We start from the raw sequence: 12,911 nt of genomic DNA, 5'->3' as shown, positions 1-12,911 counted from the left end.
CCCCTGATCTATATCCTGTTTCACCCTGTATCTGTCGGTCATGCTTGACCAGAAAAGCGATAAACGCTAAAAAATAAAGTTTAAAAAAAAAAGAGACGAGAGAAAGAGGACCGGAAGCCTTGTTAGCTAGCTTAACGCTAACGTTAATTAAAAAGGTTTTTAACCGCAACGGGCATATAGTAATGGTGAGGATATAAAGCATGTTAAAGACGCATTTATTGGACGCGTTGCGCGCGGAGTTTACATAGAAACAGCGCGAGTCCCAAGAGGAGTTATCACAGGCTGCAGAACGCAGGACTGAAGAGCATGTAATGACTGAAGCCGCGTTTTGATTACGTCATCACAACAACACGTTAGGTAGGTTACGAACGTCCCTGTTCTTTGACATTCGGTGATATATTTTCGGTGCTAAAACCCTTTTGGCCGAAAGAGCCTTTTTGACAATTTTCGGCCGATAGTTATCGGCGGCCGAATATTTGGTGCATCCCTGCCCCAAACTGCTCCCAATGAGCAGGTCGGCACCTTGCACGGTTGCCCCCCCCCGCCGTCGGTGTGTGAATGCGTGAGTGAGCAGGTGAATGTGAGGTATAGGTTTGGATTAGGGATGTCCGATATTATCGGCCGATATTGGCATTCAAATGTAATATCGGAAAATATCTATTGGTTTTCAAATCTTTATTTTCTTTTTTCGTTTTTTTTTACATTTATTTAACCTTTATTTACCCATGCAAGCAAGTAAGAACAAATTCTTATTTTATTTATTGTCAAAAGTATGCATAATGTTGTGTTAATTCCACAACAAGAGATACGTAAGGGATAATGTATAGCTACGAGGTCATTGTCGCAAAATAATTGACAGAGACTGCGTTCTGGAACACAGAACAGGGCTAACTTAGTAACAATATACATAATTAATTTTACACCATCGACGAGACGAGATCAAATGCAGACACAGTTGTTCTGTTGCTCCTCTGCCATCGCCGGCAGGTGTGTGGTCTGATTGCACCTGATGTAGTGCAGCTGTGCATATGCTGAGCTTAGCTTTCGTGACTGCGATCAAAATGCTTGATTGTGATTGGTCAATAGCGCTCTGTTGCCCCTAACAGCGGTCATTATTGCGCGTTGCCCCTGACAGCGGTGAATTATCGAGAAATAATTTACCGCTGTCGGGCAACCGAGCGCTATTGACCAATCACAATCAAGCATTTTGGCGAATGTTAAAACGCCATGTAATAAGCAAAGTTAATTACCTGAAATTATTCCGTTTTGGGGGGGGGGGGGGGGGGGGGGGGGGGGGGGGGGACCCCCGCATATATCGGTATCGGTTGATATCGGTATCGGAAATTAAGAGTTGGACAATATCGGTATATCGGATATCGGTAAAAAAGCCAATATCGTAATTGCAAACAAATCCATCGGATCCCTCACTGCACCCATATCACCAACTGACACAAGCAGTGCAATTACACCACCCGACTTCAACTCACTGACTATCCTGATGAAAGAACAGATGGTCGCTTTCAAATTACACATCGATTCTAAATTCGAACACATCGATGCTAAATTAGAAGAAGTTAAGAAAGCGGTCGCTGTACAGTCCGAGCGAATCACGACAGTGAAGAATACGGTGACAGATATTACACGGGCAGTCAAAGTGAACGAGAACGCCATCAACGTTGGTATGACAGAGGTAACAAAGGAGATAAAAAGGGTGGAAGAGGCATGCCGGAGGAAAATACAAGATGTTAAAGATGAAGCGATGGAGAGGCTACTCGAAACCCAACGCTACTACAGGCGAAATAACATCCGCATTGTAGGACTTCAGGGTGTCCGCGGATCCTTAAAAAGTCTTAAAAAGTCTTAAATTTGTTTATCAATAATTAAGGCCTTAGTTTGTCTTAAAATGTCTTAAATCCATTTTCAGAGGTCTTAAAAATGCCATAGACAAAGACATAGATTTAATAATAAATCGCTATCTGACTGAATAGTTTGGTTTGTTTAGACAAACAAATAAAATAAGTCGGAGCGATTCGAGTGAGCCTATTTTGCAATCGCCTTTCACCCAAAATGAAATGTGGCTTGGCTCTACCCGTAGTGTTTTTAGCTGTGCTATCTGAGAACGGCGCGCGTGTGTGTGGTCAAAATGCCGGGAGGCTGCCGTTTTAATGAGCTCTGGCTCGAAAATATCAAATATAAGTCATGGTTGAAAAGAGGAGAACATCCTCGAGTAGCCATCTGCAAAATATGCAGAAAGGACTTGAAGATTTTTACGATGGGGGAGAGTGCACTTTCGAGCCACATGCAAGGTGAGCTAATGGATCATATTATTAACGTGTCTCAGCCTGGCTCGACACTACAAGTGCTCCACACCGGTCTCCGTAAATGTTAGTTTTAAAAATACCACTTCAATAATCGAAATAGTCAAGTAACAGGCAGAATACACTATTGGAATTACAAACTTGTGTTTACCGGACTCTGTTTTCACCGCAGTGTTTTGAAATACGCAGCATGTAGCAAAGCCTTAACGTTAGGCGAATCAACGTTAGCTAATTTCCTTTCATGTATTTCAAAACACGAAAACTTGTTGTGTATTGAAAGGTATTTTATTTTTATAACGGAACATTTACGGAGACTGGCGTGGAACTGGTGTGGAGCAGTTGTAGGTTGGAACGCAGTAACGTACTGTATATGTGTATGTCATAAATGTTATGATGAATTGAAAATGGGGGACCCTGATGTAAACAAGACGAAAGTCTTTCTCTGGTCTGCATCCCCTTATTATTGTGTGTATTGAGCTGTACTGTATTGTACCCATTCTGAAATCTGTTAAATAAAGTATTCATTCAACCAAACCACAAAAACAAAACAACTGGATGAATGAAAACTTTATTTAACAGATTGCAGAATGTGTACAATACAGTACAGCTCAATACACACAATAATAAGGGGATGCAGACCAGAGAAAGACGTTTGTCTTGTTTACATCAGGGTCCCCCATTTTCAATTCATATAGACATACACAACATAGAATAGATAGAATAGAAATACTTTTATTATCCCGTGGGAAATTTGACACTGCAAATCGCTCAACATTTAAACATTTAGACAGGACAGGTCACGAATTAGAATAATAACACAAATCAATCAAGTTGCCTGGGATAAGAGTAGAGTAAAATAGAATAAAAATGAAATAAAATATACAGAAATAAATACAGTAAAAACATACGGTACATGACATCATGACATTTATGGCATAGGGACATACATGACATACAGGTATATACTGTAGTACTGTTACATTTGTGACATATACGATATGCAAATAATATACAGTACTGTTACCCAGAGATCCTAACAGAAAATATTATATATATATGATGGGGATGAGACTGTACATTAGGGGGGGGGGGGGGGGGGGTTGGACATTTACGGTGGCCAGTTTCGAATTGCAGCCTCCCGTAGGTGCTCTTTAAGAGCGGTTTTGAATGTGGGCAGGGGTAAAGTGGGTTTTAGGAGTGAGGTTAAGCAGTAGTCTGACCAGTTTGTTTTGTGATGTTTGTAATCTTGTTTTTAGTGCCTTTGAGGTGCTTTGGTACCATGAGGTGCAGCCAGGCATAGTCGTAGTACCCTTGAATGAGTGTACTGAGAGTACCCATGATTTTTGCCATTTTGTTATCGTGAAATTGGTATTAAATTTAATTCTGAGTGGCATTAAAAAGTCTTAAAAAGCCTTAAATCTGACTGGGCTAAACCTGCAGATACCCTGGACTTGATGAAGCAGTCAATTGCGCAGACGACAACTTTCCAACAGTGCTATCAGAGATTTTGGGTAACAACTTTCTAAACACAGTGCCGACAGTGGACCAAGCTTACAGAATCGGTACTCGGGATCAAAGAAGCAACGGGCCAAGAGTCATCATTGTTACTCTGCGGAAGACGGCAATAAGAGATGACATCATCAAAATTGCTCGCAACCAAAGGGGGAAGCTGAAACATGGTGATCACTCAATATTTATCTACGAGGATCTTTGCAAAGAGGCCATCGCTCGGCGTCTCCCCTACAAGGAGGTGATGCAGAAATTGTTCAAGTCTGGCCTCAGACCAAGGCTAGCATACCCGGCGCTATTATCGATCGTGGGCAGGGACAGCCGCAGGGTAGGATTACACACGCCTAAAGAAGCCGAGGAATACTGGAATCTACATGGAGCAGAACCCCCAAGGCAGAACGAAACACTGTCTGAAAACAGATAAGCCTTCTCATCTCTCTCTTTCTCTGTGTATATCAGTATTAGAATGACTTTATCCGGGCTCAACAAAAGTAGCAGATGATATGCATGCCGGCTACACCAAGGCATATTGTGTATAATATGATTCGTAATGCATTATATTTTCAGACCTCTGGTCTCCGTGGAGACAAGAATATATCATTGACAATAAGAACAATCTGGAATATTCTGGGCTTATCGCTCGACTGCTCTGGGTCACTTAGAAATCTCCCGAAAATACTAGTAGTCATGAACCCTGGGTAGGAAGATCATTCTGAAACATAACAACAGTCTGTTAGTATATACTAGTGCAGTGTTTCTCAACTGGTGGGTCGCGACCCAAAAGTGGGTCGCGGGGCCATTTTGAGTGGGTCGCGGATGTGTGTGTAAAAAAAAAGATTTTTTTTTTTAAACTTTTTTTCACTACCTATCTTTGTGAAAGTGGCTTCTCAGCTCTGGTCCAGCTGAAGACAACGCGGAGGAACAGATTGGACATTGAGCATGACCTCAGAGTTGCTTTGTCTACCATCACCCCAGACTTTGAGACTCTTGTCAGGAGCAAACATCATCCCCAGTTATTCCATTAGTTCCCTGCATGTTAAGCTAAGAAGTCTGCTAAGAAGGATATATTATTTATTATTATTATTTTATTTCATTGTGTTTTTAGCCCTTAGTTGCACTTTTGTTGCAACCCCAGTTATCCCATTAGTTCCCCCAAACGTAGGTCTGTTATGTTAAGCTAAGAAATCTGCTAAGAAGCATTTTATTTATTATTATTTTATTTCATTGGGTTTTTAGCCCTAGTTGCACTTTTATTGCAATCCCAGTTATCCCATTAGTTCCCCCAAACTTAGGTCTGTTATGTTAAGCTAAGAAGTCTGCTAAGAAGCATAATTATTTATTATTATTATTTAATTTCATTGGGTTTTTAGCCCTAGTTGCACTTTTGTTGCAACCCCAGTTATCCCATTAGTTCCCCCAAACGTAGGTCTGTTATGTTAAGCTAAGAAATCTGCTAAGAAGCATTTTATTTATTATTATTTTATTTCATTGGGTTTTTAGCCCTAGTTGCACTTTTATTGCAATCCCAGTTATCCCATTAGTTCCCCCAAACTTAGGTCAGTTATGTTAAGCTAAGAAGTCTGCTAAGAAGCATCATTATTTATTATTATTATTTAATTTCATTGGGTTTTTAGCCCTAGTTGCACTTTTGTTGCAACCCCAGTTATCCCATTAGTTCCCCCAAACTTAGGTCTGTTATGTTAAGCTAAGAAATCTGCTAAGAAGCATATATTATGTATTATTCTTTTATTTCATTGGGTTTTTAGCAATAGTTGCACTTTTGTTGCACTGTTTTGTGTTTATTTCATGTTTTGAAAGATTGCGTATTACTGCAATTTTTTTTTTTTTTACATAAATCATAGTGGTTCAAAATGTTGGGTCGCGACTTAATGACTAAGGAAAATGTTGGGTCCCGAGGCTAGACCAGTTGAGAACCACTGTACTAGTGTATTCTACAACCTTCTAGAATATAATGCACCATTACAACGAAGGCCTGCAACTCTAACATTAACATCCGGTGTGTATAAGCATAAGCATATGATCAATTGACTGAAGTTTAATCAGGCCTTAATAAAACTTTAAAAAAAAATCAACCACACCTAAACGTATGAGCACAACAAGGTTATTCTAACAATTTAAGTAATCACTCCACTGATGTAGAGATTGGCACATTGTAGCTCTAAAAGGCTCTGTTTTTCTCTTTTATCTAATTACTCAATTCTGTTCTAGTGGCTTCTCCACGTTGAGTTTTATTCTATCTCTCACTCCTTATTTTTATCTTTTTTTTCTCTCTCTTTTATCTTACATTGTTCTTTCCCATTGTTCTTCATATTAAGGTGTTAATGTTTCTCTACAATCTTTTCCTTTTTTCTGATGTTTCCTACATAAGTTAGTAGAGGGTTCAAATGAATATCGATGAAAGTTTATTATTTTTTTTTCATTTTTCATAATATTTCATTACAGTAAGGGAAGGCGCAAGACCAAAAGCGACATTCTATTGTATTAGAATGAAAATGTTAGATCCTATGGCAATTAGCATAGGAAGATTAGGATTACAAAGCTCAGTTTGGGCAATCCGGTGGCCTAAGGGAGGGAGTCATACGCGGAGGATGTGTTTTTGGAACACAGGCCTGTACGACTCTCTGGGTGAGGGGAAAATAGGGGATTTTTATTTGTATATATATATGTTTTTAAGCTCGGCTCTCAACGGGACCTCAATAATTGGATGTACATCTATTGTAGCTTCGCACTCCAGAAGCATTACCAAAAACTACACAAAAACATGCATAGATTATGGCTAGTTTGAATATAATGATATGGAACACTGGTGGGATAAACAAACAACACAAACGCAAAAGCGTGCTCACACTGATGAAAAAAGAACATGTGGACGTGGCTCTACTAAGCGAAACGCACATTTTAGAGGAAGACATAGATACGTTAGCGGATAACACATACCATAATATTAGTCACTCTTCTTTTGGTACGAGAACTCGAGGTGTAGCCATAGTCGTCAGACGTAAGTTAAATATTGAATTAAAGGGGGTATGGTCGGATGCGGATGGGCGTATAACTATAGCTAGGATTGTACACAATAACAGGAAAATAGCCTTGGCAGCGGTATATGCCCCAAATTTGTACGAAGAGGGTTTCTTCACTACACTAACCGATGAAATGTTAAACCATCCCGATTACTCATTTATAATAGGTGCAGATTTTAATGCCATTTGGAATCCAAGGATGGACAAATCTTACCTCGCCTTTTCCAGCGAACAAAAAAATTCATCTAAAGCATTAAAGGATTGGTCAAGGTGTAAATGATTTATGGCGTTCACTTAATCCCACGACCCGAAAGTACTCTTGTCGATCGGCGAGACATAACACATTATCCAGAATTGATTATGTCTTTGCATCCCCGAGACTATTTGATAAATATGAAGTGGAAATGATACCCAATGCACTATCAGATCACTGTTATTTACTCCTAAAAGCAACATTTGGTATACTACCTTCCCGGGCCCCAAGATGGCGTTTTAATTCGATGCTGCTTAATAACAAGGAATTCATTACACAACTCAAAGAAGCTCTCACAGTATTCCTACGGGAGAATGCAAACTCGGTGCAAGACCCCAGAATAATATGGATGTCGGTAAAGGGTATGATCAAGGATTTCACTGATAGATTTTCCTCCATAATGCGCAAGAATCAATGCACAAAACTGTCTGAACTGGAAACGCTTTACTCAACGTTATTTAATTCTTTAAAATACAACAACTCAACTAGACTAGAAAATCAAGTTAACGTACTAAAAACAGAGATCAATGCCATATACAGACAACAATCGGAAATGCAAATACGCAGCACAAGACAACAGCAGTACTCCCAAGGTTCTAAACCTAGTCACCTATTAGCCATGCGATTAAGAATTAATGCAAAATTTGCAGATTTAACTGCCATTAGAAAACAACAAGTACTTGAAACAGACCCCAAAATAATAAACGATACATTCAAAGAATTCTATTCCGACTTATATAAATCAGAAACGACCTTTGATCAAAACAAAATGGACACATATCTTAATCAAATTATTCTCCCTAAACTTTCGGAGGATGACGCTAAACAGTTAGAAGCACCGATCACACTAGAGGAACTCAAGAAGGCCATATCCGAAATGAAAAATGGTAAGGCTCCTGGAAGAGACGGTATCCCATCAGAAATGTACCTTTCTTGTTGGGACATAATTGGACCCTTATTACTAAATATGATCTTATACTCAGTCAAGGAGGGGAGCTTCCATAAACACGACAATATTGCACTCATTTCAGTCCTTCTCAAAAAAGACAAAGACCCCACCGAGTGCGGTAGTTACAGACCCTTAAGCCTCCTCGGAACCGATGTCAAACTGTACTCTAAGGTATTAGCCATCAGATTACAAAAGCATATGACGTCTTTAGTTCATCCGGACCAAACTGGCTTCATAAGAGGTCGCCTGATCACTGATAACATAAGACGAATACTGCACGTACTAGATGCAGACAAAGAAGACACCATACCTAAGGCGATGCTGTCCCTGGATGCTATGAAAGCCTTTGACAGGCTGGAATGGTCGTATCTATGGGCAGTATTAGAAAGGATGGGGTTAGGAAAAGGATTCATTGATATGATTAAAGTATTATACAAAGACCCATCGGCCATGATTACAACAGGTACATTCATCTCCAAAATCTTTCCGGTATCACGCTCAGCCAGACAGGGTTGCCCTCTTAGTCCCGGACTATTCGATCTATCATTAGAGCCTTTAGCACAATATATAAGACAATCCCAATCCATAGAACCAATCGTAATCAAGGGCACACAACATAAAATTAGTTTATATGCGGACGACGTAATATTGTTCATGCAAAGCCCCAACACCACATTGCCTCATCTACTCAAGTTGATTGAGAACTTTGGTGATTTATCGGGATTTAAAATAAATTGGCCAAAGTCGGCTTTCCTTCCACTTAACACCCATGCAAAAAAGGATACAACCCTTCCAGGTGAGATACCTATGGTAAAACATTTTAGATGCTTGGGTGTGGAAATATTTCCCACCATAAGACAAACGGTGAAGCACAATTACACAAAAATACAGAACAAAATCAAAGACGACCTGGACAGGTGGGCAAAACTTAAAAACTCAGTACAGGCAAGGGTATCAATAGTTAAGATGGATGTACTACCTAGAATCAACTTCATCAGTTCAATGCTACCGTTACCCCCTCCAGAGGGTTACTGGAAAAGATTACACTCCTCCACATACAAATTTATTTGGAATAACAAACCACCTCGCATAAAAAGATCCACCGCACAGAGAAATAAAGCAGACGGTGGCATGGCAGTTCCAGATTTTTTCCAATATTTTAAGGCATACACATTAAGACCATTGACAATATGGTTTGATCCCCAGGCATTGGTATCCTGGAGAAAATTGGAAGAAAACATAGTAGCCCCACATAGACTGAAGGACATAGCACACACTAAACTACCAATCAAGCACTGTGAGCTGAGATTTGGCCCCATAATTACCCATGCAATCCGGATATGGCGTGAAACACAAAAAAAATATCCTAACCTACAAAAATGGCATAATCACACTCCCTTATTCAATAACAATGCACTCTTAATTGAAAAATGTCCTATAAGATTCCCTATATGGGAAGAGCAAGGCATACACTCATTAGGGGATATTTTTAATAACCAGGGTTTTTGTAGTTATGGAGAAATATGCACAAAGTTTAACCTCACCGGGTCCACGTGGCTTTTTTACATACAGTTACAGCTATGTTTGAAGTCTCACGGTGTTCCATTAGACATACCAGTTGAACACCACAGATACCACAAATTCTTCTATGAAAGAGAAACATCGAGAGGTTTTGTATCAGGTTTTTATTATCAATTACTAACGTCCTCGTATGAAACCCTCCAACTAGACTCTGTCTGGAGGAGGGATATACCAGACCTGGAAAGTGACTTTGATTGGCAAGAAGCATGGGCAAATGTCCGTCTTACATCAAGGAACCCGGACCATCAACAAATCAATCTTAACTATATTCACAGGACATACTTGACTCCTATAAGACTGAACAGAATGGGTCTTAAACAAGACTCAAAATGCTCCCAATGTACAAATGGAGACGAAGGGACATTTATGCACATGTATTGGGACTGTCCACCAGTTAAGGCATTCTGGAAAGATGTGACCCATCAATTATCAAAACTCGTATCTTGGAATATACCAGTACACCCCTCTGTATTACTATTGAATGATGTTTTTGAGTTTGCAGTAAATCCACAGCTAAAGAGATTGGTTTTATCGGGTATCACAGTAGCTAAAAAAACTGATCGCATCACGCTGGTTTCAACCGGAAAAAATGTGCCGGAAGGTTTGGTTTCTTGCATATCTCAATGTGATTTATCAAGAAATATCTACAGCAAGAATTCTGGGTCTCAACGAATCCAAAATGTCAATGTGGTTAGAAGTGGTGGAGAGAATAAAAGCTAGCTTATAATGGTAGTGTCTGGTTAGGAGTGAGGGATAATGGAGGTACTATCCAAGGAGGGGTCCGGGAGGGGGGGGTTCGAGCTGGAGCATATGTGTGTAGGGTTTTAGAAAATAGGTATTAGGGGTATATCCTGTATAAGGCATTGGTATAATTGGTAATTTCGTTGGATATACACTGTATACGGTAAAATATTATTATAGACTTTTTTTTGTTTTCTGTTTCTGTACTTGCATGTCATTTTAGCCACCTTGATTGTTAGTTTCATTATGCATTGTGTGTTGAGTACTGACTTTTAACAATTTTTGTTTTGCAATAATAATAATAAAAAAAAAAGTTACTCTTCTAAGATGTGATTCTGTATTATTAATGTTTACATATTGAAACCTATTATTTAAATAACTTCTTAACCAATGATGAGTGACACCTCTTATTCCATACCGTTCCATTTTTTGTAAAAGCAGGGAATGATCAATTGTGTCAAATGCTTTATGTAAGTCAATAAATACACCTATTGAGGGTTGTTGTTCATTACTTGCTGTTGATATATTTTTCACAAAATCTATTACTACTAAGGATGTTGATCTATTGCTCCTAAAACCATATTGATGGTCACTCAATAATCCATATTTTACAATAAAGCCATCGAGTCTATTTACAAAAAAAAATTCGAGTATCTTTGAAAATTGAGGTAGCAATGATATAGGTCTATAATTTGATATATTATGTATGTCACCACTTAAAAAAATTTGCACCACCTTGGCCATTTTCATTTCATCAGGAAAAATACCAGTTAAAAGTATAATATGCATGTAATAAATAGTTTGTTAATAAACTCTCACTTGAACATAAAAAAAAAAGCCAATATCGGGCACCCAAGTGGCGACCCATGTAACACGCTGCGTCACGAAGCGGCCGACCCGGGTTCGTTCCCGGACCCGGCGTCCTTTGCCGAATGTCTTCCCCCCCCGCTCTGTCTCCCGTTCTTCTCTCTCTCTCCCTCTCCCCCCCTCTCTACCGGACTGCCCGGTAGTACAAACAAATAAAAATCTAAAAAATTTTAATAAAAGCCAATATCGAACATCCCTAGTTTGGATAAAACCACACTATAATAAATGCTTGTCTCGTTTTGCCTTCCTCCTCTCAGCCCCTGAAACCCTGATGCGGGCGCTGGAGCTCCTCAACTACCTGGCGGCGCTCAACGACGACGGCGACCTGACGGAGCTGGGCTCCATGATGGCCGAGTTCCCCCTGGACCCCCAGCTGGCCAAGATGGTCATCGCCAGCTGCGAGTTCAACTGCTCCAACGAGATCCTGTCCATCACCGCCATGCTGTCAGGTAATAATGCTCTGTGGGCCGGTGTGGGTGGGCTGTTGAGCTCGTTCCCCCCGAGCGTGTTCCCCTCTCGCGAATCCTCCTTCAGAAAAGAGAATTCCGTTCTAAGGGGAACAACCTGGAGTAGTTTCTTCTCTCACGTTCTGTGTTATTTACACACCGAGCCCTCGTCTCTCACTTCTCCTGTTGGCCTGTGTTTGTGAGTCGTACACCTGTGTGTGTGTATAGTCGTCACCGACGAAGGGAATTTCATCTTGACGTTTTATGGTCAGTCATTATTTAATTACAGCAAATGCATTCCATACACCGAGTAGCTACTGACTCTCTCTCACCGAAGTTCACTCACAGAGTGAGTCCCAAATGCAAGAGTTGGATTTCAGCTCAAGCGGGAGAGGAATGGGATCAAGTCGCCGTTAACATGTGTATTGTCGCAGTGAAAGGGTTAACCATTTGGTAGTGCGGCAGTGACAGGGTTAACGGTGAAAGAATGGAACGTTTTCCCCACACCCTATAGTGCTGAACTTGATGTGACGTAGCAAGAGGGTGACGCTGGAGGTGTCTGTTGATATTTGACAGGCAAGGGGCGGGGGGTAGTCTGGACGAGTATAGCCCGAGCAGCACCAGTGGTAACTGGGGGGGACAGTGGCTCAGGAGGTAAGAGCACTCGTCTGGTAGTCGGAAAGGTTCCCAGTTCGATTCCCTGCTGCTCCCGGGCGTCGGAAGTGTCCTTGAGTGAGACGCTGAACCCTTAACTGCTCCCACGAGCAGGTTGGCACCTTGCATGGTCGCCTCCACCATCGGCGTGCGAGTATGTGAGGAATGAAAATTGCAAAGCGCTTTGGATAAAAGCGGCACTATAAATGCACCATTTAATTGCACTTGAGGCTAAAGCAGAATACCGCTTGTCGAGGTGAGTCCTACGCCTTTTGAAGGGGAGGGAGATGGTCTGTGAAAGCAGGGGGAAATGTATGTAACTAGGGCTGTTTGGACGTGGCACGCACTCAGAATAGGGGGTGTCAGGAAGCCCAGTCTTTCTGCCCGGTTCATCACCCAAGTCATCAGCAAATGTAAAGCGCTATAGCAGCGGAGCACGCAGCTCGGTAAACATGCGCGCTCGGACCCCGCGGTTCAGGGAGTTCTGACAGTTGGGGGGGGGGGGGCAGGCACGGGTGCATGTTGTGGACGGCAGTGTGGAAGTGAAGACTA

The 12,911-nt window shown here is 40.9% G+C and overlaps 1 protein-coding gene across 2 annotated transcripts in view; it reads left to right on the top strand.

The window, feature by feature from the left end:
* dhx15 (DEAH (Asp-Glu-Ala-His) box helicase 15) overlaps positions 1–12,911 on the top strand; it is a 149,756-nt gene that overhangs the window by 113,961 nt on the left and 22,884 nt on the right. For both annotated transcript variants that reach the window (XM_084312233.1, XM_084312232.1), the window contains exon 10: positions 11,517–11,708. In XM_084312233.1, the coding sequence (XP_084168359.1) occupies positions 11,517–11,708 (192 nt within the window). The remainder of the gene's footprint in view (positions 1–11,516; positions 11,709–12,911) is intronic.

This window comes from Notolepis coatsorum, assembly GCF_963971535.1.
Source record: "Notolepis coatsorum genome assembly, chromosome: 4".
Classification (NCBI taxonomy): domain Eukaryota; kingdom Metazoa; phylum Chordata; class Actinopteri; order Aulopiformes; family Paralepididae; genus Notolepis; species Notolepis coatsorum.
The sequence above is the reverse complement of the archived record's forward strand: the minus strand, read 5'-3'. Positions and strand labels throughout refer to the sequence as shown.